General features: G+C 57.1%; 1 protein-coding gene across 3 annotated transcripts; it reads left to right on the plus strand.

Annotated features, from left to right (window-relative positions):
* On the plus strand, positions 1-27,528 carry CAMKK1 (calcium/calmodulin dependent protein kinase kinase 1). 3 transcript variants are annotated; one of them, XM_044744679.2, is made up of 17 exons: positions 61-157; positions 6,788-7,020; positions 7,121-7,522; positions 8,463-8,510; positions 8,951-9,004; positions 9,414-9,465; positions 9,710-9,843; positions 10,313-10,349; positions 11,164-11,185; positions 12,398-12,486; positions 15,682-15,881; positions 17,989-18,042; positions 18,755-18,828; positions 20,593-20,680; positions 20,906-21,034; positions 23,016-23,119; positions 25,512-27,528. In XM_044744679.2, the coding sequence occupies exons 2-17, from the start codon at positions 7,015-7,017 to the stop codon at positions 25,582-25,584; spliced, it is 1,566 nt and encodes a 521-aa protein (XP_044600614.1). In that variant the 5' UTR covers positions 61-157; positions 6,788-7,014; the 3' UTR covers positions 25,585-27,528. The 3 variants fall into 3 exon arrangements, with proteins under 3 accessions (XP_070338658.1, XP_044600614.1, XP_070338657.1); XM_070482557.1 differs by lacking the exon at positions 6,788-7,020 and having other exon boundaries at positions 1-157; XM_070482556.1 differs by lacking the exons at positions 61-157; positions 6,788-7,020 and adding an exon at positions 4,546-4,717.

A 27,528-nucleotide genomic window follows, 5' to 3' on the forward strand; every position in this document is an offset into this window, starting at 1 on the left:
AGCGGCGGGCGGGGGGGGCGAGCGCTGCCTGGAGCCGCGGCGCCGGCGGTCTGAGCTCGGCGATCGGGACCCGGGCGAGGCGGGCGGGGCGGGGCGTGCGCCGCGGGAGCGAGCCTGGCCGCCCGCCGGGCCGCGGAGACTGTCGCCAGGCGCCGAGGTAGGGGTCGGCGGGGAGGGGACCTGGGGCGGGGAGCGGGAGGAAACGAACGCCTGAACGTCTGCTGGGAACCTGCAGCGGAGAGGGATGGTCTGCGAGGCTGCGTCTACGAGGGCAGCCGGGACCTCGATCGTGCGGGGATCCTCCCCCTTCTGTCTGGGGGGCCGGGTCTACGCGGTGTCACCCTGAGCGTGCTTCTGTCTGCGCTGGCAGCCGAGACCACATCTATGCGGGCGCCCTGCCATCTGCGTCCCTTCCCCAGCTCTAGTCTGCGGGACTGCGTCCACACCGGGCGCATTACCCACCCCCGCCCCAGCTCTGGGTGGGAGGCCGTGTCTATGCGGAGTGGGCCCAGAGTGGTGCACCCACGTGTGGATCAGCGCGGAGCGCTTCACCTACACGCTCCTGCCGTGAATCTTCCTTCCAGAGCTGGGGGCGGGGGGATGAATGGGACATATTCGGCGCGTGGCTTTAGCTGCGCAGCCCTCCCTTGGCTGGGGGTGGAGGGGCAGCGGAGGCGGGTGCTGCGGCTTCTGGGGCTCCACAGGCACAGAACTGGTGGCTCGGAGGGTGCACACGTGCGCGTGGAGCTGTGTGTGGTGTTTGGAGGCGGGTGTGCATGTGTCACGTGGACACAGGAGTGTGCCTGTGTGTGTGAGGGGGGTGCTTTACAGGCTGGAGTGGTGTGTGAGGGCGGGTCACGCGGACATAGGCGTGCGTCTCTCCGGGGAGGGGGGTGTGTGTGTGTCTTGAGGGTACAGGGGGGTGTGGAGAAGGGTATGTCCCAGGTCACAGGACGGGGCCTCAGTGGATGCATAGGGGGGCTATATATCTGCCAAGTGGGGCCAGGAGTGCAGGAGGCACACACAGCTTGTGTCCTTGAGGATCGGGGGAAGATGCACTGGCCTCCCCCACAGCCCTGCCTCCTTCATTCAGCACATACAGATTAAGCACCCACTGTGTGCCAGACTGTGTCCCAGGCCCACAGACTCTGGGGGCTCCCTGTCTCCTCCTTCGTCTCTCATCCTCAGTCCCCACAGAAGGCAGAAGGGTTGTTTTAAACTTCATGTGACTGAGTCACACCCCTGCTCAAAACCCTCAAGCTTTGGAGGCCTCCTGGTCTCTGTCCACAAAGCCCCCCAAAGCCAAGCCCTTCGTCCCAGCCAGGACACTGCTCTTTGTCATGCACAGCATGAAATTCCACCCTCTCCCCCTCTGAAATCCTTACTCAGTGGTCCTGAAAGAGCTTCAATGCCACCTCCTCCAGGAAGCCACCCCCGAGGCCAGGCACAGTGAGTGACAGGGCCTTCTCATCCAGGGGTAACTCTGCTGGCCGTGGGGTGCCTCTCACACATGGAACACTCTGCTCCAGCCACAACGGCCTCCTTGCTGTTCCTCAGACAGAGTGAGCACCATCCCACTTCCCAGCCTTTGCAGTTGCTGGTTCCTTTGCCTGAAATGCTCTTCCCAGTTGTCCACACTGCTCACTCCTTGACTTCCTTCAGATTTCTGCTCAAATCCTGCATCAGAAAGGCCCTTCCTGACCACAGTGCATGAATAGCGCCCCCCGGCCCCTCACTCTTGATCCCCCTTAGACTGTATTTTTCTCCATATTACATTCCACTTGACCTATCTATGAGTTCCGGGCTTTCTTGTTTGCAGCTACTTGCCCCTGCTAGAAATTGAACTGCGTGAAGGCAGGGACTTTGTCTTTTTGCTTCACTGCTTTATCTTCCAGCCCCTCGCCCAGAGCCTGGGCACAGAGACCAGGTGCTCCGTGAGGGTATGTTGCAGGAATGGGTGACTCTGGATTTGCGTCTCAGGAGCCCGTGTCTCTGGCTGCTGCTCAGCCTGTGGCCCCCGGTCTCAGGTCAGGTCTCCTGCCCCTCTGTCCTCCAGACTCCAAGTTCCTGGAAGGCCAGGCCTGGGAGAAGTGTGACCATATTTGCATGTTAGAATTATTCCTTCTTGCAAGTGGTGTGGAGGATGTGGTGGGGTGGGGTCAGGGTGTGAGCCTGGAGGCGGGGAGACTGGCACAAGCAGTGGGAGAGGAAAGCTGAGGATTGTATGTGGACTTTTTAAGGGGTTCAACTTGGTGACCTCACCCAGCAGTGGGGAGATCAGGGAGGACTCCCAAAGGAGATATCTGAGCTGTCCCCCGGCAGCAAAGGAGAAGGAGGTGTGTTCCTGGCAGAAGGCACAGCTTGTACAAAGCCCTGGCAGTAGAACAGAGTCTGCAGTTTGGGAAGCTGTGCGTAGTGTGGTGTGGCCAGAGTAGAGAGTAAGTGTGGGGTTGGGGGGAGCAAGGATGGGCGAAAGGGAGAAGACGGGGATAAGGAGGGGCCCTGGGTTTCTGGCCTGGGAGAAATGGGAGGATGGTGGGACCCTCTTTGCAATGGGGACAGAGGAGGAAGAGCAGACTTGGGGAAATGCTGAGTTGAATTGGGCCCTCTTGGGTCTGAGTTGCTCAGGAACATGGAAGAGAGGAGGCAGCTGGCTGGAAAGGGTCGGGCTGGAGGCGCCAACCTGGCCTGGAGGAGGAGGAGGAGCAGAGGGAGAGAGTGAGGCCTGGAGACCATCAGCCTAGATGTGCTGAGGATGCGCTGAGAGTTGTTGTGTTGACTCAGGCACAGAGCCCACCGCTGTGCTTGGGGCCTCCCTGGGGATGGAAGGGGGCGTCCTCACAGCAGGCGTCCTCAGGCATGACTTGGCTCCAGCCGCCTGGGCCTCCCTCGAGGGGACTGAGTCATCCCAGCGGGGGCAGGAGCGCGGAGGGCACCCGTTGCCAGGGCCATCCAGACACTTGTCAGGAGCATAAACACGGCTCCTGCGAGGCAGCCTGGCGATGTCAGGGCCACCTTCTGTGTTTGGCTGTCCACCTCCTTGCAGCTTTCCCTTCCGGCCAGTCCTCTGCTGGTCAGGGCTGCGTTCTCTACCTGGATGGTAGCTGGTCCCTGATCCACCTGGCCCTGAGGGTCACAGCAGCCTTCCAGAACTCTGAGTGAGTCCTGAGTGGTGCCTGAAGTCATCCCAGGAGGGGCTGTTTGAATCAGCTTGGATGAGAGCAGGATATGCCTGCTCTGTCCTTCTCTGGACCTCCTCTGAGGGATCCAGCTGGATGGGGCATGTCCTGAGGAGGAGGCCAGGCATCCAGAAGCTGGCATCTGGAGCCAGAGTCTGCATCCCTTGGGAGTAGCCAGACACTTGGGATGAGGAGGCATAGCCTACGAGGAGGAGCCTGAGGGAGGAATGTGCCAGGCTATCCTGGAGCCGGGGGACAGGTACGGGGTTGTACTTTGTACATTGAGCCTCTCTCCCAGTGGCTTCCTGAGGCAGATACATCCGAGCCCCACATGGCTCAGGAAGAAACTGCTTCCATGTCCACAGTCTGATCCACTTCCTTCCATAGTCCTGGGAGTTGGCATGATGGTAGCCATGTGTCCAATTCGTATATGAGGAAACTGAGGCTCTAAGAGGCTCGATGACTTATTCAAGGCAACACAGCCCGAGTCTGGGAGGACAGGATTGGGGTAGCTTTTCCCGGTGAGTGGGGCCTGAGTCTGGCCATTCTTGGCTGCAGGACCAGGCTGGTCCCTGGGAGGCTCCCCATGCACGTAGAGTCCTTGCTCTGCTCTGGGCCTGGGTCCCAGCCTGTCTGTCCGTCCGTCTGTTTGCCCATGTGGCCCCTAGTTCCTTGCTGAGTCGTTTCTACAAAGCATCTCCTGAGGCCTCAGCTTGGGGAGGGTCTGGAGAGAGCCCCTAGAGGGAGTGGGTCCTGCACAGGACACACAGCCCAGCCCAGCAGGCAGCTGCAGGCTGCTGGACAGGTGACTACGTGGGAAGTTCAAACTTGACCTTTCTGCAATCAGGTTCCCATGGCGGCCAGGGGGTGCAGGCCCCACCCCCCATTCTGGAGTCCACGAACACTGAGACCTAAAGGCACACAGTGCACGTGAACACACTTACACACGCATGTATATCTCACCAACAGATTTTTGTTTCCATGCAGATGGCTCCTATGTGTGGATCCCCACACACACAGACACACACCCACCCCAGGCCCACAGCCCTGCTCGCACACGTTCTCTCACTTGTGGACACATGCCCTCACATGCACAGCCTCACACGCCAGGCCCTGTCGCCTGGACACGAGGCAGAAACCTGGGGCCTCCCTGGGGCCGCCTCCCGCGCAGACGTGCTTAGTCACCTGAATTTGATCCAGGCGGGAGGGAGGGTGGAGGGCCTGACGTCAGCCCTCACAGCCGCCTGTGCCGCCTGCGCATCCATCTGGGCCACAGCGTGTCCCAGGCAATCACAACAACAGCAGCACAACAACAACTCACTTTTACGAGGCTTCCTTAGTGGCAGGGCCAGTTCTGAGCCCAGCGGGGCGTTCACTCCTTTACTCCTCACCACCACCTGGGGAGGTGTGGGTGCTGTTAACCCCCTTCTGCAGATGAGGAGAACCCAGGCATGGAGGTGCTGTCACCTCCCTGCGGCTCACGGCCAGGAAGGGGCGGAGCCTGGCAGCCTGGCTTCAGAGCCTCGACCCCAAACCAGGTAACTGGGCCCTGGGCTGGAGCAGGAAGGCTCTGCCCAGACTTGCTGTGCGACCCCAGGCCCTTACCTGCCCTTTGCCGGCCCTGACTCTCCCCCTCTTCCCTCCCCCCCATCCCGCCTCCAGCTGAGAAAAGGAAGAAAGGAAGGGAGGAGGGAGTTAAAGGAGGATGGCCTCTGGCTGGGATAACAGCCTCAGGAAAATCACATGCAAATATTATGGGCTCGGGCAGCCTGTGGCTTCAGCCTGTGGCCTCAGCCTGCGGTGGCTCTCGGTCCCGCCCTCGGCCCTGCCCTGCCACGCCACTGCGAATCCTTCCCTGTAGTGGGTAGGACCTAAGGTTTGTTGGGGTCTCCTCTCTGAGGCTGCTTTCCCATCTGTTTAATGGGGACAGGATGGTCATGATCCCTATGGCAACCTTTCATTCATTCAGCAAATATTTATGGAGCTCCTCCTATGTGCCAGCCACTGCTGCAGACACCAGTGATTTTATGGAGACAAGGCAGGCAGGAGCCCCAATCCATGGAGTTTATATTCTGGTGGAAGGAAAAGGGCCTACAGCAGGAGGGGGTAGGCCACCCCCAGGGAGGAGTAGGGTGGGCTGGCCAGGCTTGGAGGGCTCCCTTCAACCTTGGCTTCCTCCTTCCTGCAAGTGGCCTGGTTCCCAAAGCCTCCCTGATCCTCCAACCCCATTCACTGCCCCCTCTCATCTCCTCCAGGGAGGCCTTCCTGATGCTCCAGCCCTACTCGCCTCCTCCAGGGAGGCCTCCCTGGTCCTCCAACCCCATTCACTGCCCCCTCTCATCTCCTCCAGGGAGGCCTCCCTGATGCTCCAGCCCTATTCACATCCTCCAGGGAGGCCTCCTTGATGCCCTAGCCTCACCACCCTCCCCCACTCCTCTAGGTCCAGCCTCCATGTCTTTTCCTATTGCCAGTCTGGATTCTCTTCCTCCTTCCTTTCTGCATGTCAATGTCAGCACCACCAGCTCCAGGCTTCCACTCATTTAACACACTCTGTGCAGGCACAGGGGGTCTGGACCATGCCCCTACCAACAATCCATCTCCAAGCCTTGCTGTGACCCTAGGGAATCTGGGAAGGTCTTGCATCCATAGTACGGTTGGGGAGACTGAGGCTCAGAGTCAGGAAGGAGCCTGCTTAGGACCCCCACAGTAGGATGGCAGGCAGGACTGGAACCCAGCCCAGGCTTCTCTGGGGCCAGTGGACTCCAGTGAGCCTTGCCTGCTTGATATCTGTCAAAGCAAGGTGATGGGGGAACTAGGGGTAAAATGGAGACCTGTGTTTTCAAACGTGCAATATGAGGACAGAGGAAGTTACCACGAGACAGGAAGGGCAGGAGGTCAGGAGTCCACTCACTTCCTTTTTCTGAGAAGATGCTGGGTCTGGCCCAGGAAGGGGGAAGGGCATCAGGCTAGGGTGGGGCCAGTGCTCAGCCTGGGGCAGAGATGGGGTCCCAGCATGAATGTCAGGGTTCAGCCTAGGGTTGTGGCCGAGGGGGAGGGCTAGGGCTGGAGGTTGGAGGTTGGTTTGGGGTTCAAGCTGGGGTTAGGCCTTGGCCCAGGGCCTGGTTTGGGGCTCAGACAGCGATAGGGCCAGGCCAGGGGGAGCAAATCAACCTGAGCAGATGTGGTAAACGTTTTGGCCACACAAATAAACTGGAAGGAAAACCAGGAGAAATGACCTTTGAGTGCAGAGAAATCTCTCTTGACAGCCAATAAAGCAGCAGCCCCCTCCCCTAATGGACCCTGTCCTGGGCTGCAGGCTCTGCTGGGGCAGGGAAGGCAGTTATGAGAGCCTTCTCCTGTGGCCATGGAGAGCCCTCCCTGGAGGAGGTGAGCGAGGCTGGAACAGCAGGGAGTCTTCCCTGGAGGAGGTGGGTGGACCTGGAGCACCAGGGAGGCCTCTGCATCACCAGCACCCAGCTCAGCTTCCAGGCAGCAGCTCTGGAATGCTCTGCTGTCAAGGGTGGGGCTGGTGAGTCACTGGGCTGTCTGCGGATGGGAGCCTGAGCTGACCCTGGACTCTGTTTCTCCCATGGCTGCTGGGCCTCCAGTGTTATGTCCGTGTCTGTCCGTCCTGACTCCAGAATGTTGGATTCTCCCTGCTTCCCTGTGAAGCCAGCAAGGCAGACGTGACTGGCTGTTTTAGATGGGGATGCTGAGGTCCAGAGGGCTGACGTGCAGCAGAGCCGGATGAGTTCCTGGATTCCTTCAGTTAGGGGGGACAGACCTGAGTTTGGATGCTGGCGAGCCAGGCAGAAGGAACAGATAGTGCAAAGGCATGGAGGTGGGACCCACGGCTTTTGGCTACAATGGGAGAGGGGCCTGGAATCTGACCGCCTTGCTCCGTGGCCAGGATCGAAGCCTTCTCTGCCCTCTTTTCTCAGGTTCCCAATAAGGCTGCCCAGAGGACCCCCTTGACTGTGGCAATGGAGGGGGGCTCAGCGCTCTGCTGCCAGGACCCTCGGGCAGAGTTGGTGGAGCGAGTGGCAGCCATCGATATGGCCCACTTGGAGGAGGCGGATGGCAGCCCAGAGCCTGCCAGGAATGGTGTGGACCCTCCGCCCCGGGCCAGAGCTGCCTCCGTGATCCCTGGCGGTGCTTCAAGACCCCCCCCAGCCCGGCCCAGCCTCTCAGCTAGGAAGTTCTCCTTGCAGGAGCGGCCATCGGGAAGCTGTCTGGAGGCCCGGGCTGGGCCTTATGCCACAGGGCCTGCCAGCCATATCTCCCCACGGGCCTGGCGGAGGCCCACCATCGAGTCCCACCATGTGGCCATCTCGGACGCAGAGGTTGGTGGGGCAGAGCTGGGGGGTGCTCATGAGCTTTTCAGTAGTCCTCAAGGAAGATCCTTTTCTGCTCCTTTCCCTGCCATACAGCTGTCTAGCTTATGGTTTGTGTATCCCAAACCAAAGGAGAGTGCTGAGGAGCCCACTGCCTCCCAATAGGGCCTCTTCCCACCTAGGGGAGCTCCATCTAAGCCAGCTGCTGCCTCCTATAAGTCCCACCATCCCCACCCCCAGTTCAGACCTTAGAAACAGGCTCTTCCTTTGTCCCCCAAGAAGTCCTCTTAGAGATCTGAAGACAGACAATGTGTCCTCACGCCCCTCAAGGCTTCCTCAGCTTGAGCCCCCACCTCTAGTCCTGCCCCCAGAGGCTGCTGTCACTCAGAAGCTGACAGCATGCTCCCAGCCCCTGGGCTCCCACTGGTCTGTTGTTGCCACTTAGATCTGAACGTGAACCCAAGTACTGAGCCGTGTACAGCCGTCAGAGGCTGTAGACCTTGTCAGAGCTTTCCAGACCTGAGCCAGGGCTCTGGTCTGCTGTCCCCGAGGCTCTCCTCATCTTTCTTCTCCTTGTAATTCAGACCTCGCATTCAGCTGCTTCTCGAACTACTTACTCATGAAGTTTCCCACAGACTGGGGTCTCCCAGATCCCAGCATCCAGGCAGGAATCAGTGGATTTTTCCTTTGCCATTCCCTGGGGAGCAAAGCATAACCGTGGCTCACCATTCATGTTTTCAAACGTTATCCAAGGCTTCTTGTCACATTTGGTGGCTTTGATGCCACCAAGTTTCCCCATCCAAACTTGAAAGCTTGATGAGAGCTGGGGTCTGGAAGTGAGGGGTCTGGGGCCAGGATTGGGCCCTGAACAGGCCCCTGAGGTGGGAGCAGGGCCACCTCTGGATCAAGCTTTACCTGATGCTCCCCTCTCTCCCCCCCCCCACCCCAGGACTGTGTGCAGCTCAACCAGTACAAGCTGCAGAGTGAGATTGGCAAGGTAGGCCCGGGGCAGGCCAGGAGCAGTGGGAACTCCTCTTGGGGCTTTGCGGAGGTGGCCTGTTAGGATCCTCTGCTTGCCATAATCCCTTCTTCTCCTCTGGGAATGTGAGGCAGAGCCAGGAAGGCCCAGGCCTGGAAGTGAGGAAAGTTTTGTCTCTGTAGGAAATCCCTGGGGTGGGGGGCTGGGGGTGGGAGATGACTCCTGATTCCTGACTCCCCCGTTTTTGATGGAAGACACGGAGGGACTGGGGGAGGCATGGAGCTGCGTTGAGCCAGGCAGGGGCTCTTACCAGGGCACAGGAGTCCCCTCCCTATTGATGGTGGGGATGGAGATGGGATGCAGGAGGAGGGGGCTGGAGCTGTTCAGGCTCCCCTTTTCCTGAGCTAGTCCTGGGGGAGTGGGCTGTCCGGGTGGGGCTGATGCATGCCTATTTGCAGGGTGCCTATGGCGTGGTGCGGCTGGCCTACAATGAAAGTGAAGACAGGCACTATGTGAGTCTGGGGATAGGAGGGAGGCATTGCCCCAGCTGGGCCCTGGCAGCCTGGGAGTTGGGGCAGAAGCTGTGCTGGGAAGTCAGAGGACAATGTTGCCTCTGAAGGGAGTGAGCTCCCTGTCCCTAGGGGTATGCAAAGGGAGTGAGCTTCTTGACCCTGGGAATAGGCAAGCAGAGGGTGGATGCCTCTGAGGGGAGAGCTCCAGAAAGGCTTGTTGGGAGAATAGGGGTAAGGTCTAGACTCAGCTATGGCCTCCTCCTAACCCAGCTTAACCACACCCAGGCCATACTCTCAGTGCCAGTGGCCGATGCCCACTGTACCCTTCTGGACCTCAGTCCACATGTAAACAGCCTTTTCTAGCGCCTGGTGGCTGCACATGAGTGACATTTCTGTCCTCCTTCCTCAGGCAATGAAAGTTCTTTCCAAGAAGAAGTTACTGAAGCAGTATGGCTTTCCACGTATGTATCTGTCAGGTCCTGTGATTGGGACTCCTAGCCTGGGGGCAGAGGAGGAGGAGACCTGGGTAGGGGGTACAGGGGATAGAGGGGGGACAGCATGAGCAAAGGCCTGGTGGTGGGAATATGCTTGGTGTATTGGGGACAAGGCCATAGTCTTGCAAGATTCTTGCTTGAGGCTGGTTGCAGGACCATGATGAGGCCCAGCCTCCTGCAACAGGGGCCTGACTCCCCTTCTTGGTCATAGGTCGCCCTCCCCCGAGAGGGTCCCAGGCTACCCAGGGAGGACCAGCCAAGCAGCTGCTGCCCCTGGAGCGGGTATACCAGGAGATTGCCATCCTGAAGAAGCTGGACCATGTGAATGTGGTCAAGTTGATTGAGGTAGGTGGTGAGCGGGTGGGGATCCATGCCCGAGTCCTGTGGCGCAGCCTCTGGTCCTGGGGGCACTCAGCACAGACCCAGGGATCCTGCCCAGGGAGATGTGGCTGAGGCCTCGGAGGGCAGGGCCAGACTTGGGGTGGGGGCTACAGGGAAGCTTCAGGGGTTAGTTCAGGCTGGTCTTGGGTGTCCTCAAGGTTTTACTGAGCATGAGGGGCTGCCCCAGAGGCAAGAAATGAGCCCCCCATTATGGCAGGAGGGGAGAAGGGCTGGATGCCCTGTGGTGGGCCAGGCTTGGGGGTCAGTGATTTCTGAGGCCTCATCTGTCTGGTGCCTGCACAGTTCCTGCTCCATTGTCCAGGGTGGCTGCAGAGCACACTGGGGATCCTGGGGCTGGTGAGGACAAGGAGGCCTGGGACCCCCATCCCAGGCCTCCCCAAGCCACAGCCTCATGTCTGCTCCTTCTGACCAGGTCCTGGATGACCCAGCTGAGGACAATCTCTATTTGGGTGAGTGACCCAGCTCATTTTCAAAGTAGCTTACCTGGGGTGGGTCCAAGAGCTCCCTGGGGACACATGTGACCTTCAGGTGAGCCATGTGAACACACTGAGCTCCTCAGGGCAGAGAGAAAGCACACGTTCTCAAGCCCTGGGTCCCCTGCCCAGCCCTGCTGAACCAGGCTCAGAACATCCAGGTAGTCTCAACAAATATTCCCAAGCTCCTACCCCACTGGTTGGAGAGCCAGGGGATCAGATAGATGCAGGAAGCAGGCGATGGCATGTGGGTTCCCAGAGCCTATCTGACAGCTCTGTGCCTCAGTTTCCTCACCTGTAAAATGGGGATAATAATGGTGTCTACCTCATGGGGTTGATATGAGTTATATGCAAGACACATTAGCTATTATCGTCAGTGATAGTAATGTTGTTGTTATTATTTAAGTCCTTGGTACCTGACTCAGGGCTGGGCTTGGAGGCCCTCCAGAACTGGGGCAGGAGGGACTCTGGCTTGGGAATTCAGTCTCCACTCCCTCTCCTACCTGTCTATCTGCTATGACCTTTAGGAAAATTTCTTCCCCTTCTCTGAGCCTCAGTTTCCCCCCTGTAAAAGGGGTCCGTGCTGATGCTCCTCACCTGGCACCTGAGAATCAGATGAGGCAGGTCCATAGTAGACCCACCCTCATGCATTGACTTCCTCTGATTCCCTGGGACCCCTGTCCTGGGATGCCAGCTGCTCACCTGCCCTCCAGGACCGGGAGGGACCTGGGCATCGGCTGCTGTGCCAGCCAGGCTGCACCTCACCTACTTCTCTTTTCTTTTCTTGCAGTGTTTGACCTCCTGAGAAAGGGGTGAGTTCCCTGTCCTGATCAGGCAGGTCAAGTCTAATCCAGGCCTTCCTTTCCCTCCTGTGTCCCTTGTCTTAGGGTCAGCTACTCCAGGAGAAAGCAGAGGCCAGGCCCTCCCCTTGGGGAGCTCTGGTCTTGGGTGGGGAAAATGAGAGACCAGGAGGATGATTCTCTGAAGGCCAGTGGGGTCGGTGAGGTTGGAATAGTCAGGGAAGCCTCTGGAAGAAGGGGTAGTTTTGAGCCAGGCCCTGAAGAATGGAAAGAAGATTTTGTTGGAGGAGAGGAAGAAGAAAGGAATATTTCTCAAGCAAAAGCGTAGAAATGGGACTCGACTCTTACCTGTATTCAAATCACAAAGAGTTCTTTCAGCTTTACAAGTTTGTGAGTTGGGTCGTTGGGACTCCATTCGCTCCCATTTACAAAAGGGGAAGCTGAGGTTCAGAGAGGGTAAGTGGCTTGCCCAAGGTCACACAGTGAGTCACTGATGTAACCTACGGTTCTAACTCAAGTCTGCCTTGTTTGACCTTCTCAGGGTGTTTGCAGAGCAGTGTACAAGGAGTATGAGCATGGGGCTGGGCTGACTGGAGGCCCTAACTGCCGAGGCCTTGAATCCAGGCTGTGGCTTGTCTCTCTGCCTGGGGGTGCTTCCGAAAGACCAATTTGGGGAGGAGGCAGGGAGTGGTGTCGTTTTAAGACTCAGAGGCTTTCAGATGTTTTTGATCTTCATTCAAAGTAAGAAATATAAGTTTTAATTGCCGTGCATATCTGTAATTGAAACCAAAGTTTTACAAAGCAGTGTATGTCTCATATGCCTACTCTCATAGAGTCTACTTATTAGGAAAAAAAGCAGTAGCCACGATTGTCTACTGGGTGTGGACCTACAGTTTGAAAAACATTGCTCTAAATGGCGTCTTTGCAACTGTTTGATTATAGAGAATTAAGTGCTTAGAAGAAGGAATACCAAGTCAAGAAATTAAGATAAAGCTTATTTGAAATTAGAATAATTGAAAAGGGATATTTGCGTCTCTGTGTGTTTTAAAATTTTCGTTATATGGGAGAAGCTAATATCTTGGGTTCTAGGGACCCGTCTGAGCATAGAGGGCTCCCGAGAGGTCCTGGGGGGGTCTGTAGGGCCCAGCCCCTGTTCCCTGTCACCAGCCATCTGCCTTTACACCTGATTCTGGCTAAACACCCCTCCTCCCTCGCTCCCCATAGGCCAGTCATGGAGGTGCCCTGTGACAAGCCCTTGCCTGAGGAGCAAGCCCGCCTCTACCTGCGGGACATCATCCTGGGCCTTGAGTACTGTGAGTGAGGGCCTGCCTGCCCCTGGGGCTGGGGACAGCCGAGGGATGCAGGAGGGGGCGGAGCGCAGGCTAAGCCGGCTGTGAGCAATGCCTGTCAGTCAGTGAGGATCTGCCAATCAGCTTCACTGGGGGGGTGGAGCTTGGACCTGTGGGCGGGGCCAACCTCCTGACCTACCTGGGTTGAGGGTGGCAGCAGACTTCACTCGGCATTCCTGAGCATTCGCAGTGCCTGGTCACCACCATGTTGGTCTGCGCCTTGGGTGCTGTCTATCTCTCTCCTCTGCTGAGTTCTTCGCCACGCTTGGCCTCTCCACAGGGCCTCAAGAGATGTGGGAAGCAAGAGATTTTTGTTCAGCAGCTCGAGGAAGAGTCTGTCCCTGGCGTGGGGCTTGTGGGTGGTGGCAGAGTGGGTTTACTGTGAGGGGCCCTAAGGTGATGAGAGCTCAGGAGGGAGGATGTTAGCTTAGCTTCTTTCTCTGGAATTCATTTATTCATTCATTTGTTCATTTGTGAGTACTGACTAAGTGCTGGCTGGGGGCATGTAAATGGCAAAGACCCAGAAGTGACCTCAAGGATCTCCCAGCCTGGTAGGAGAGACAGGAACCTGAGCAGGAAGATAATATAGTGCAGTGCCTGCCGAGGCTGGGGAGGCACAGGGGCTGTCAGAGTGCAGAGGGGTCAAGGGAGGCTTCCTGGAGGAGGCCACTTGTGACCAGGGTCCTGAAGGATGAGGAGGGGTTCATTGGCCAGGTTTGAGGCATGGGTAGGAGAGGGTAGAGTAGGCAGAGAGAACTATGTAGCAGAGGCCAGAGCGGAGTGGGCGTGTACTATTTGAGAATGGGGAGAGGTTCGATCAGATTGAATCTGGTGGGGGTGGAGAATAGTGAAAGATGATGCTGGAAACTGTTCAGGCTACACCATGAGGGCTGCGAATGCCTCCACAGGGGACTTTCCTGACTTCATCCTGTTGGTATGGTGAACCCCGGAGGGCTTTGAGCAGGGGAGGGGTGTGACGGGATTTGTGTCTTAGAAAGCTCTGTCTGGCAGCTGTGTGGTGGCTGGATCGGAGGGGGTGAGACGGCCAGCTGGTTAGGGAGGAGGCTGTTTCTACAGCCCAAGTGACAGATGGTGAGCCCTGGATTAGGGCAGTGGCAGTGGCGAGGAGACAAGAAGGAGGTGGGGTGGCCAGCACTGGGTGACTAACGGATCATTGGGAGAGGAGGGCCCCCAGACACCTGGGGTTCTGGCCTGGTTTGGGAGCAGGGGTGCTGTCCATCTCTCTAAAGTCTTAGCTTGGTTTATCAGGGGCATATTCTCTCCCTGGGGAACAGGGTGAGGACCCTGTGGTGACAGGAACAGGACTATCTTTATCTTGTTTGAGCTACTCCAATGCCCTCAGATTAATGCTGTCTTTGTATATATGGGAAAACTGAGGCACAGAGAGGGGAGGACTTTGCAGAGAGTCCCTAGCAAGGGCCTTCAGGTATGGGAAGGGCGCATTTCACCCTGGATATGGACAGTGGGAGGCACAACCCTGTCCAGCTTGGCCTCCACCCCATTCCTCTCCTGGGCCCTTCTCAGCTGAGGGCCTATTGTCTCCCATCCTCCATCCCCCCCCAAAACAAGCTAACCCCAGCTGGCTCTTGGGTCAGGCCTTGTCAAGACCCAGCTAATCATGGTGCAGGCCTTCCTGGAGTGGACTGGTCAGCACCACGGGCTGGACAGGCAGGTGAATGGAGGCACTGGCCGCTGAAGACCTGCCTTGGGATTCTGGTCCTGAGAAGGGAGGGTGAGGCTGCCCAGGGGAGGCTGTGTGGTCGGGCAGCCCAGGCCTGCTTCTTACAGATGAGTCAAGTGCAGCAATGCAGGTGTGAGAATTACTCGGATCTGGATTGTATCTTGGAGGTCAAGCCCATAGGACTGGCCAGTGAATTGGATGTGGGATCTGAGAGAGAGAGGAGTCGAGGGTGGGCCCGAGGTTTTTGGCCTGAGCAGCTGGTAAAATCTGCCGATAACCTGATGGGGCAGCCTAGAGGAGGAGCAGGGGTTTTCTATTTTGCTTTGTTTGTTTGGTGGTTGGGGGTAGGAGGTTGCAGACAGAGAAATCAAGTTCTGAATTAGACACGTTATTGACAAATATTGAGAAATACGTTGAGATATCTGCTGGATATTCATATGGATAAAGAGCTGGGAGTTCAAGGGAGAGGCCAGGGTTTGAGATAAGAATTTGAACCCACTTTCCATGGTCAAATACACAGCCCCCTGAGCCTCTGCGCTCCAATGTGCCAGGAGGCAGTCACTACAGGGCCATGGGTTTTGTCATTATTATTATATGAGACTCACTCCCTTTGCCTCAGCCTTCCTCTCCTCTCCCCTCTGCTCCTTCCCTTCCCGTCTTCCCTCCTCTCCAACATCCTGGGGTCTGTTGGTCCAGGGAAAGGTATTTGCTGAGAGGGGAATCTGTAAGTGGATGGCTGGGGGACGGGGTCAGTGCCTTCTCTTGGCTGGGACGTCTCTGGCCATCTCAGCCTGAGCTGCCCCTCTCTTCCTGGCAGTGCTGGACCCAGGAAGCAGGGTGAGCTCCCAGCCTAGCAGAGAGAGCCGACCCTTACACTAGCCGTGTTCATCCCAGCAGTCCTATGGCCTGAGGTGCCCTCCTCTCTGAAACCCCATCAGCCTAGAGACTCTAGGGCTGAGGCAGTATCTCTGCAGGATACCCCACAATCCTACCCTCAGTCCAAGGAGCAGGGACATCTCTGACAGGCTGGGTGGGGAATGGAGCTGGGGAAAGGTTTTGATGGGCTTTGGGTCTGCACACAGCACCTACATGGGAGGGCCAGAGACGGGCTATGGAGAATCCCCTTTCCCCAATTTCCTCTGACCTCCTCCCTCAGCATCAGGTGCCTTGATTGCCATGGAGAGAGCACTGGACTTGGAGTCCAAAGATTCCTAAGAGTTTAGTCCTGGCTCTGCTGCTCATAGCCCAGGTTGGCCTCAGGGTCTTCACTGCATAGTGGAGCTGAGGGCCCTCAAGTTCTCTCCTGAGGTCCTCATGAGATGAGTGTGTGCAGGCGCTGGGCTATCCCAGCTCCCTCTCTCCTGGAGTTTGAGATGGGCTTCCGTGGCCAGGCTAGGGCAGGTGGGGTACTGGGTGGCGGTCCCCCGGGCCAGCGCTCGAGCTGCCTCTCTCTGCAGTGCACTACCAGAAGATCATCCACAGGGACATCAAGCCGTCCAACCTGCTCCTGGGGGACGATGGGCATGTGAAGATTGCCGACTTCGGCGTCAGCAACCAGTTTGAGGGGAACGACGCTCGGCTGTCCAGCACGGCTGGGACCCCAGCGTTCATGGCCCCCGAGGCCATTTCTGATTCCGGCCAGAGCTTCAGCGGGAAGGTGGCTCCCAGGGCCTGGGCCGGGTTAGGGTGCCCGTGGAGGGGCGGAATAGCTTGCAATGGGGCCTTGTTTCCAACCTGAGGGTGCCAGGGTCCTTGTGTCTTGGGAGTGAATGCTGAGCATGGTCCCCTCCTTCGTATTTGCCTCATCCTGGAGTCCAACAAACTCCCCAACTTTGGCCTCCTCTGGTTTTCCAGCAAAACAGCCCCAAGTCTTCTCTGCAAATGTTTTATGCTTGCTGCTCTGTGCTGAGCTCTGGGCTGGGCGGTGGAACAGACGGCCCAGACAGCCCTGCTCCCGGCCCTTCTGGAGATGGTGAAAGGGGCAGGAGAGCTCGTGTTTGGGGGAAAGTCGGAAGCTCCCTTCATATTTCTTGGACACGCCAGGGTGTGAACTAGGCCTTGAAGAATGGGGAGAATTCAAGCAGGAGGTGGAGCCCAGAGAATATGCAAGAGAACTGAGGGGCACAGGGTAGGAGGCACGATGGTGTTTGGGCAGAGTTTACAGGATCTGGAAGTTTGGGCTTTCTCCTAAGTGACAGAGGGAGTGGGCAGAGCTTTCTGAGCAGTTCTGTGTGTGGGCACACGCCTCTTCTCGCCTGTGGAGCGCTGGCTGCCCCACCCTGCCCCTGCCAGGGAGACGATGGTCGAGAGGCATTTGGACATGTGTGTGGGTGTGGAGCTCTAGAGAGGTCAGGAATGTAGGTAGAGGTTTTTTTTAAATTTTTAATTTTGATATAATTCCAAACTTACGGAAACAATCGCAAGAATAATACAAAAATCTCTCATATCTTTTTACCCTGATTCACCAGTTATTGACATTTTGTCCCATTTATCTTTTCATCGTCTCTCGCTATATTTATTGTGTGTGCATGTTACATTTTTCTGAACCATTTGAGAGTTAAGTTGGAGACAGTATCCTCCTTTATCACTAAATACTTTGGCAGATAATTTTTTTTCCTTTTTCTTCCCAAAGCCCCGCAGTACATAGTGGTATATTTTTTTAGTTGTGGGTCCTTCTAGTTGTGGCATGTGGGATGCCACCTCAGCATGGCCTAATGAGTGGTGCCATGTCTGCGCCCAGGATCTGAACTGGTGAAATCCTGGGCCACCGAAGCAGAGCGCGTGAACTCAACCACTCAGTCACTGGGCCGGCCCGAAGGTGGATATTTTTTAAGAACAAGGACGTTCTCTTACGTAACCTCAGTACAACAATCAAAACTAGGAAATTCATCGTTGATAAAAGCCTATTGGTCGACCCTATTCAGATTTCATCAGTTGTCCTGATACTGCCTTTTAATGCCTTTTCTTTTTCTGGTCCAGGATCCAATCCGGGGTCAGTCACTCCATTCACCTGTCATGTCTCTTTGGGATCCTCTAATCTGGAAGGGTTCCTCGGCCTTTCTTTGTCTTTTCCACCCTTGACCTTTTTGAAGAGAACAGGCCTGTTATTTTGTGGAGTGATGTCAGCTTGCGTTTGGTGCTCCCTGATTGGATTCAGAGGAGGCGGCTGTGGCAGGAATACGTGGATAGAGATTTGAGAATCACTCACATAGAGAGAAAGCAGATACCAGGCCAGGAGGTGGGGTTCCAGAAGGGGGAAGGTAGAGAGAGCACAGGTTAGAACCCAGGGTGTGGGGAGTGTGAGGGGTCGTGGAGGTGCCCTGAGGGCTAGGCCTCGTTCTGGTTTCAGAAAGAAGGTGGATGGTGGCTTCTCCAGTGGCTTATTAGGACAAGAGATGACCTCTCGAAGCCAGAGCTGGTTTAGTGCGTCTAAGTTCAATGCATATCATCATTGCTGGGCTGCATCTGTCATGGGTACAGTAAATGTGACCCTGTAGATGCAGGAGGTTTTGTACCTGTTGAGTTGGAAACTCAGTCTGGTTTGGGCCTATTCCAAGGAGACTTGGAATCCCTGGAGGGCAGGAGCCCTGTTCAGTGCTCAGCACAGGGTCCAGCATGGAGCAAGTGGCTGGCAGTGTGTGTTGAGTGAATACATGACTGAGGAAGGAGGTTCCCTGCATGGCCTCTCCCATAGCCCACTGCAGCTGGGTGGGCAGGAGGTATGGGTTTCTTTTGGGGGACTAATGTGGGCTGTTTCTTTCTAGGCCCTGGATGTGTGGGCCACTGGGGTCACGCTGTACTGCTTTGTCTATGGGAAGGTGAGTGCTAGGTGGGCTGGCAGAGTGGAGCCAGGATGAATGACAGGTGTAGGCCCCTCTCTTGTGTCCTTATTAAAGTGACTTGTGAAAGAGCCCACCTGGCTCAGAGGAGACTGAGGGAAAAGAGGCTTTTCCTGTTTTTCTCTTGTCCCCTTAGGAGGGGATTCATGTGAAGCAGTCCCAGGACATCAGACATCCCAGGGGGGGTGTTGCTGGTGGTGTTGCCACCTCTCTAGCCAGAGTGCTCCTTCTATCCCTTGATGCCATTCGTTCACACATTCAGTCAGTCAGTCAGTCAGTCAGTCAACAAATTGTCCTTGACTCCTGCTCCAGGTCACGCTGGGCCTTGGGGCACCCAACACTGATGTGGCCCAGATCCCTGTGTGCAGGTGCTCCCACTCTAGTGACTGTGCTGAGGGGCAGGCTGGTGTCTCAGTGAATGTGCTCCCGAACTCCAGGCCCTGGGACTGAAGGCATTGCCATGACGCTGGCCAGTACACCCAGCCTCACAGTTCCCTCAGTCACTCATTCCTTCAGTCTGTGTTTGTTGAGCACCTACTGTGTGCCAGGCCCCAAACAGGTTGGATGAGGTCCCTCCCCTCTAATGGGGAGCCCAGAGCTGCCCCCACCCCAGCCCCCTGGAGAGATAGGGCTGGTCCCCCAGCGTGAGCCAAGGCCCCCGGCCTGCATCCTTTGTCTGCTTCCCCCACAGTGCCCGTTCATCGATGATTACATCCTGGCCCTGCACAGGAAGATCAAGAATGAGGCCGTGGTGTTTCCCGAGGAGTGAGTCGTCTGTCAGGGGGCTCCCATCCCCCCCCCAGGGAGATGTGTCTGAGTTTTAGCATCAGAGGTTTGGCCCTTTCAGGGCCCCGCCCCGGCCTGCAGATCTGGAGTGGGTGCTGTTCCCTGGGAGGGCCCTGAGCAGACGGAGGGGTGGGACTGTGCACAGGGTCTCAGAAATCTGGATAGGATGTCACTACACAGATGGGGACTCTGAGGCCAGGTCACACATTCACACTGCTCCTTCACTCAAGGCCTCTGTGGGGTCAGTGGCGTCAACCCCACGCAGACCCTCGACTCATGAGGAACCTCCACCTTCCTCACTTGGGATGGGAGGGCTTCAAGATGCCAGTGTGCACCCCTATTTCACAGATGGAAAAGTAGAGGCTCCGGAGAAGAGTTATCAGTGGGTCTGGGATTTGAAGCCACTCCGTCCTCCCGGCCCCTTCCTCTGTGACTGAGGTCTCTGAACCCAGAGGGACTGTTTGGAGAGGCCTCCCTGCTCATCCGTTGTTCTGCTTGCGATGTAGGCTACCAGCCAGCCTGAGCCCCCTGGCTTCTCATTTTTCAGGGCCCTTTTGCCGTCTGCTCAAATGTCCGGGGCAGGTCAGAAACCATCCCGGTATTTATCCTCAATGACTCCTGCTCCCTGGCGCCCACTTCCTGTCTGGTCGCCAAGCTCTGTTGAGTTCACCTCTTACATATCTCTTGGCTCTGTTGCCACCTGCGCCCCTGCCTAGTCCAGGCCTCAGCCTTCTCCAGCCGCCTCCTCTCTGGCCTGCCTGCTGCCAGCCTCCCTCCAGTTCAGCCACCACAATCAGACCGGGCTGACCCCACTAAAGCTCAGCACGTCTCACCATATCTCCCGCTTCACGTTTTTCCAAGGCTCTCAAAGCCCACAGGAAGAGGCCACGTCCTGGCCCTGGCATTCAAGGACCCCTGGGATCTGCCACCATGTCGGCCCCTCCCCCACAGTGCTAGCCAACTGGATTCCATCCCTCTCCTAATTGCCTGTCTCCTTGCCTTTCCTCCTGCTGTATCCCCTGCCAGAGAAGTCCTTCTCCAGCCCGGGAGTTTTAAATTAAAAGGGATTAAGTATATCTAGGACAGCAGAGGCAGCCAAGGTCAACAGTCCCAAGAATGGGGTTCCTTCTCCCCAGGCTTGGAGGAATGGGGTCCCCAAGGATGTACATAGCAAAGAAGCCTGGCGTTCGGGCAGAGACAGTCCAGGCTGATGAGGGGCTGAGAGTCCTGCCCCCCCATCCACCGGAGTCTCTCATCCTGACCCTCACTCTTCTGGATAGCAGTGTGCCAACTCACTAACCTCAGGCCTTGGTTCCCCCCCTGTCAATGAGAATCTTTCCTGGCCACCTCCCAGGTGGAGGAGAGGACCAGATGGTGAGTGGGAGTAAAGGCCCCTGGTGTCCCATTAGATGACTCTTCTCGCATTATCCCCACCATCGCTGCCAGCCAGGGGTTGTCCAGCGCCCAGGGAACTCTGTTTGTGTTTGTGGCCTCTGCCCCCTGAGGGAGACCACTTTACTTCCTGCTCAGGAAAGAAAGATATCTCTATACTTGTTCTGAAACTCTCCTTCGGCCATGAGACCTTGGGGTGTCCCTCCCGCTCTCTGTGAAATGAGGGTCAGGTGTATCTCTGCCCTGGTCTGCGCTAATTGGGGAGCCCCAGGAACAGGGTGTGGATGGAGAGCTGGGCAGGACAGGATCATCAACTGTCTCTCTTTCATCTCCTTCCTTCCCCCTCTTTAGGCCAAAGGTGAGCGAGGAGCTCAAGGACTTAATCCTGAAGATGCTAGACAAGAATCCTGGAACAAGAATTGGGGTGCCAGACATCAAGGTTGGGGAACCAGAGGTCTTGGGCTGGGCTGGGCTGGGCCACAGCACATAGGCCTGCTTCCCCTTCTAGAGAGCCCTACACTGGAACATATGTTTATTGGGTTTGGGTTTGGGATTTGTGGCTTTGGACCCCTCAAGGGGACTGCTGGTGGAGTGTCCATGCCCCTTGCTGACTGGGTGTCTCTGCCTGTGGCCCTGACTCCTCCCCGCCCTCCCGACTCCACAGTTGCACCCCTGGGTGACCAAAAATGGGGAGGAGCCCCTTCCCTCCGAGGAGGAGCACTGCAGCATGGTGGAGGTGACCGAGGAGGAGGTGAAGAACTCGGTCAAGCTCATCCCCAGCTGGACCACGGTGGTAAGAGGGTGAGGGGCAGAAGGCTCCCTGGTCCTGGGAAGGCCTGGCCATTGCCTGAGATTTGCTCTGTGCTGGGCCCCAGTGGGGGGACAGGGCCACCTGGTTTGCCAGCCCCAGTGCTGGGTTAGGGGGGCCACTGTTCTGCTGGAGGCCCATGAGGAAGGACGTCGCTTTATTCAGCCTCGTGGTGGGGGGACCAGGAGGTTTGGTGAGGAGAGTGAGTGATGTATAAATACATATGCCCTCACGGAGTGTCAACATTCACCGTGGCTGGAGGAAGCGTTTCCTGCCTTCCTAGCATTTGTTGAACTTCTGCTGTCTTCCATGCACTGTACTAGGTGCCAAGGATGTGAGTGGAAAGGCCGAGGAAGCCTTTGAATTGGAAAAGGGGCCCCAGAGCCCCCTACATTAGTTGGACTCTACCTGTATGCTCTCTCCATTCTCCTCACACACTTTCATTTTTCTCATCTTCTTCTGGACGTGTTCCATGTTAACAGTTGGGAGTTGTTAATGTAGCCCCTGCTGGCCATTTGGGGCTTTTTAGGACACTGAGAGCCATGGCCTGCCCTGCACTGAGGTATCACTGTGAGTCAGGGTAGGCACAAGGGCAGGAGAGAGAGCTGGACCGAGCACTTCATCCCTTCCTACTGGTCCAGGCCCAGCCAGGGCCAGCCGGCTAAAGGCCTGCCCGTTCCTATGCTCTGTAGAGCTCTGGGGCTCCTTGGGGTCCCCAGGACCTGCCAGCTCCAACAGAGTCCCTACTGCCACTTCCCAGGTCTTAGCTACCGTTGTCTCTCCTAAACCACTGGAATAGCCTCCCAAGTAGTCCCCTGCCTCCACCCTCACCCCCATACAGTTAATGCTTAACTCAGCAGCCAGCGTGGTTCTGGTGACCGGATCATGTCACTTCTCAGTTTGGACCTGCTCACTCAGCCTCCCGTGTCACCCAGAGCAAGAGCCACAGCCCTGACTGCCCTGCAAGGCTCTGCACAGCCTGCACGACCCCCTCTCCCTCCCCAACACACACACTGTCCTGGTGTCCTCCCCTCATTTCATTCGCTCGGCTCCAACCACATGCTGTGTAACCTGCTGCCTCAGCGCCTTTGAACTTCTCTTCCCTCTGCCTGGGATGCTCCCACCCAGACTTCAGGGTTCTCTCCCTCATTCCCTGAGGTCTTTACTCCAAAGTCACCTTCTCAGGGAGAAGCTAGCCTTCCTGGCCTCTTACCCACAGTTCCGACTCCCCTTTGTCATATCTTATCCCCCTTTCTTATTTTGTCTTTCTGCTCAGCCTTTACCATTAACTAACAGTTTATATATTTTACTGACTTGTCTTATCTATTGCCTGTCCCCCCAACCAGAATAGAAGCTCTAGGAGGCAAGAACTTTGGCCTCAGCGTGGCCCCTGTGCCTAGAATAGTGTCTGGCATATCATGGGCGCCCAGTAAATAGTTGTTGATTGAATGAGTGGATGAATGAATGAATGAACAAGTGAATGCACCTCTGGTGCTGTGCATGTGGGGTTGGTGAATTTGTGTGTATGTGGGCAGGGGCATGGGACTGTCCCTGTTGCCGGAGGAGGGACAGGGTCAGAGAGCCAGGCTGCAGCAGCCTCTCCTCCTCTGCTCCATCCTGTCCCCTGTAGCTAGAAGGCGTTTCCTCATTGCACTCCCCATGCCCTCAGAATAATGCGCCCCTTTCAGCCTGGCGTTCCAGACCCTTCCTGCTCTGCACCTGGCCTCTGCCCCCCAGGCACCAGTTGCCCTGGGCTCCTCCGCATCCCCAGAATTCACCCTCAGCCATCACCCCTCTGTGCTCTTGCCATTTCTTCTGCTTGGAATGTTCTTCCTTTCTCTGCCTATTGAGGGGAGCCCCAGCAGGGTCCACTCCGCAGCTCCCCCATCAGGGAGTCAGAGTGGAGGCTGCCAGTGTGTCTGGGAGCCTGGGGACTTGGTTCCTCATGCTGACATGTCCTCCCCAGATCCTGGTCAAGTCCATGCTGAGAAAGCGTTCCTTTGGGAACCCGTTTGAGCCCCCGGCGCGGAGGGAAGAGCGATCTATGTCTGCTCCCGGAAGCTTACTGTCGTAAGTACTGGTGGGCTGAGGCCTGCAGGGTGCTCCCTGGGGTGGGGTGGGGACTGTGGCACCCTCCTCATTCTTACTGCCATCGGGCTGTGCAGGCTGAGCCTGGAGCCTGGGGGCTTGGCTGGGTCTCAGAGTAGGACCCCGTTGGCACCTCTGTTCTCAGCCCACGGCAGCCGGGTAGAGGTGTGCAGACAGGCCTCATGTCTGCTCCTTGTAGAAGGCTGGCTTGTCTGTGGAGGGAGGGGCACTTCTGCTGACTCTTCCCGGAGTGTCAGCTGCTTTCCTGAGTGGCCCATGCTACCTCAGCCATTGCTGAAGCTGTGTGCGCAGTCAGCACTTTGTAAATGCTTGTCCAGCAAGTCAGCATGGACAGGCTGGCTGACGGGGCCCAGAAGAGGAACCTCCTTTTGCTGAGGGTTCCCCACTGTGCACCAGGCACATGCATTCACCACTTCCTAGGAGAGGTCGGAAAAGTATTTCCCCAAACCTCCGTCAGCCTCCTCCCTAGCTCTTTCACCTTCTTCCACTAAAATAAAACTCAGTTTGGGATGCCAACAAGGCCTGCTGAAGTTTGTGCACAGACCTGCAGAGAGGGGGTCCTGGACCAGAAAGTGGGACGGCAGTGGCCCCACTCTGGCCTGTGCAGGGAGCTGCGCATGGGGTAGCCGTGCCCCCCAGCCCACTGTGTGGAGAAGGCGGGCCCCCCCAGCCTGCTGGGTGGGGGCGGCGTGCCCCCCAGCCCGCTGTGTGGAGAAGGCAGGCCCCCCCAGCCCGCTGGGTGGGGGAGCCGTGCCCCCCAGCCCACTGTGTGGTGAAGGCAGGCCCCCCAGCCCGCTGGGTGGGGGCGGCGTGCCCCCCAGCCCACTGTGTGGAGATGGCGGGCCCCCCAGCCCACTGTGTGGAGAAGGCAGACCCCCTAGCCCGCTGGGTAGGGGAGCCGGGCCCCCCAGCCTGCTGTGTGGAGAAGGCAGGCCCCCCAGACCACTGTGTAGGGGAGCTGTGCCCTCCAGCCTGGTGTGGGGAGACAGCGGGCCTCCCAGAGGTACCTCGGCCTCTCAGGAAGGGGTAGTTTCTCTTGTGCCGTCCAGGGGCCCAGGGGCTGGTTTTGTGTGAGGCCGCCCTCTTGTGAGCCAGCCCTTCGGAAGTGTCGGGGCCCATCCCAGTGGACAAGCTGGTGTCTGTTCCCTGCCAGAGGTGGCTTGTACTCAAGGAAGCCCATATACCAACCTCTTGCCCCCTTGTGACAAACTTCCTGGCCAATGGGGCGTCAGGGGTGGGGCCCGGGAGAGGCCTTGACAGTGTTAGTTCCCTCTCAAGGGGGGTGGCCAGGGCTGGGGGAGGGTCTTCCCTGGGCTCCTCTAGGTCTGTAGGCCTCGAGGCTGGGATTGGGCTCAGTGTGGGGGGGCTCATATTTAGCATCCACACAGAGCCACTTCTGAGAGTGAAAGAGGAAGCTGGTACTAGTTATGCCGGGACAACAGGCGTAACCAGGACCCTGACCAGCAAACCTGGACTTGGTGTCACTCTAGCTCAGCGCCTGTGACTCAGCACCCCCTACTGGTGGGACAGGCCAGCCACAGGCTCAAGATCCCTCCGGCACCCGGTCCACGCCTGGCATGGGGCTGGGCGCCAAGAATACAGCTGAGCAAAGCAGTCATTGTCCTTCTATGGACATGTTAATAGGGAGATAAGCCAGTTTCCTCGTCTGGACTGTGAGAGGATTGAGCTTCATACTTTCCAGCTATAAAATTCTATAATTCTGGGACCCAAGTTGAATTTTGAAATGCAGGTTTTACGTAGAAGCCCAACATGTGTCCTTGAAAGACTTTCATGCTTTGGGATAATTGTTGAAACTCTACAATAGCATCAAATGGGATTGATCCTTTTTTAAGATATCAAAACCCATTCATTGTTCATTTTATAAAGAAAGGTCTTAGGGGAAGAATCAGATACAGGGATCGATTGAATATGTGACAGAATCCCAAGACTGATAGGTAGACTCTGTCCTGTGAATAAGGCAGAAAATGCCAAAGCAAAGCCCCTTTACCAGGGACTGTGGGGCTATCTACACCAACAGGGCAGGCCTGTGACCTGGCTGGTGCTTGAGGATGCGGGGAGGTCAGCTGGGTCAGATCGTGAGAGGCTCCAGAAGCCAGGCAGGGAAGTCTAGACTTCATCTCCGGGCAGTAGGGAGCCATGGAGGGTTGTGGTCTGAGACCAGGGGTGGGGAGACCAGCAAGGGGCCACGACGCAGGGGGGCGGGACTGAGGGGTGCTGGGGGGAGGGGGGACTTGAGAGATTGTGGATACAGATGTGAGTGTGTGTGAGGGTGTCCTGCTGAGTGCATGTTCTGACTCCCGAGGTCCCTCTGCCCCTGGTGTCCCCTGAACAGGAAAGACGGGTGTGGCGAAGGGGGCAAGAGCCCAGAGCTCCCCGGCGTCCAAGAAGACGAGGCTGCGTCCTGAGCCCCCGCATGCGCCCAGGGCCGCCCAGCAGCACGCTCATCCCGCGCCTCCAAAGGCCCGCTGCCCTCATGCCGATGGCTGCCCCCGCGGGCAGGGGGCTGGGGACCGTGGCCCCTCTCCCGGCCCCCCTCCCCTTGTCGTGCAGCATGACCTCCGTGCGCGTGTCCAGGGACAGGATTGGAATGTGTGTCGTCTGGGGTTTGAAGGGCAGGGCTCCCACAGGCCTGTCTCCACAGCCTGGCTCTGCCTGGCGGGACCCATCCTGGGGGAAAGTTAGGTGCCCGTGGTGCCTTAGAAACCCCAGCTGGCTGGTTGGCAAGGCCCAGGGGCAGGAGGCAGGAAACCAAGACGGCGGGTGGAGGCTGGCTTCCCATCAATGCAGAGGCCTCCTGCTGGGGGCCAGGCTCAGCTGCCACACGCACATGGAGGGGTGGACCCTGCCCAGCTCAGGGGGTGCTGTCAGAGCTCTGGTCTGCCGAGAATGCTGATATGGAGTCTCTGAGCCCTCGATGGGTGTTCCTGGGCCTCACTGGGGCGGGGGCCAGTATTGGAGAATTCAGATTCCTTCTTTGTTGTCTTTTACTTTTGTTTTTAATTTGAGGGGGTGGGTGCAAAGCCCTGCTTGGGAACATGTACCCAGCTCTCCTACAGCTTTGGGTGGTTCCACCACACCCCACCATTATCTGGCTGCCAGGAGGCCCGGACTGACCTCCCTGGATTGTGTTTCATACTCGGCACTGTCCAGAGAGTGGGCTGAACTGAAGCTCTGAGCAGAGGCTTGAACCAGGAGCACCACACCTCCCTGCCCACCTCCCTTCATGGCTCCCCACAGCCTTGGCTGCAGAAGAGACACCAGGGGCTGACACTGACGGAGGGCCCAGGCCTCACAGGGCTGTGGCCTTGCAGATGTGGAAGTAACTGGAATCTAATCTCCAATCCTACACTGGCCTACCAAAACGGCCCCAGAAATGGCCTTCACATTCCTACGGTGAAGACTGACTGCCCAGGTTGGAGGCAGCGCCAGAAGCGGGACCCTGTTGGGGTGTGGGCCCTGGGGACGTGGGCCTCCCACCGCCCCCCAGGACAGTTGCCATTTGGCCTGCTCAGAGCAGGAGTGCTGGAGCACGCGTGTCGACCCAGCCGTGCTGGAGCAGACATCACCTTCACTCTGGGACCAGTGCCTGGCTGGCTGGCTTGGCGTTTACTGACCAAATACTCAAGAGATTGACCCCAAAGGAGAATAAATCAGGACTCAGATACCTCCCCTGAAAACATGGGCCAAACAAGGGATTTCAGTCCCCCGCGTGGGTTTCATATTGCAAGAGAACTTGTGTTGAGAAGGAAAGGGAGGCTGGGCTGGAGGAGTGCCCTCGTCCCGCGCATCTCTGTGCCTGTGGGTGTACGTCGCGCCTCCGCGCACACGCATGTGCGTGCCCATCTGCTGCACACAGCACACTCGCATGTCTTGCACTGGCACATGCATCTGTAATATAGTTTCTATGTCTACTTAAGGCTATGAGCAGAATACGGCCCGTTGTCAATGGGTCCACACTTCTCCCTGGCTCCTCTGCACTGAGGCACTGTAACCCAGGGCTTAACAAATAATTCGGGACTCTTTTTAAGAACACTTTTATAGAGTTCATGGGAGGCCAATCACAGATCTGCATGTTGTTCTTGAGCTTCTCTGCACTGGGCCTGGAGGGTGGGGGTTTCAGGGGACTCCCTTGGCTAGACCTGCCCTGGCAGAGCTCAAAGGTGGGCCCGGCTCCATTGCCTGTGCTAGAGCCGGGATGGGGTGCTCACTCGGTTGCTGAGGGTTTTAGTTAGCATCGTTGTTTTTGTATGTAGCACAAGTGATGAAGAAACTCCATAAGAGTGTTTTAAAAATTAACTTCCCAGGAAGTGAGTTAAAAACAATAAAAGCCCTTTCTTGAGTTAAAAAAA

Source organism: Equus asinus, chromosome 13, assembly GCF_041296235.1.
Source record: "Equus asinus isolate D_3611 breed Donkey chromosome 13, EquAss-T2T_v2, whole genome shotgun sequence".
In the NCBI taxonomy this organism is placed as follows: Eukaryota; Metazoa; Chordata; class Mammalia; order Perissodactyla; family Equidae; genus Equus; species Equus asinus.

Bases quoted from the DNA above. Each gene is read 5' to 3' on its own strand.
- CAMKK1 (XM_070482556.1), top strand. From the start codon at position 4,631: ATGGAGGTGCTGTCACCTCCCTGCGGCTCACGGCCAGGAAGGGGCGGA. The intron at 9,466-9,709 runs GTATGTATCTGT...TCTTGGTCATAG, and splicing joins GAAGCAGTATGGCTTTCCAC to GTCGCCCTCCCCCGAGAGGG. The intron at 12,487-15,681 runs GTGAGTGAGGGC...CTCTCTCTGCAG, and splicing joins CATCCTGGGCCTTGAGTACT to TGCACTACCAGAAGATCATC.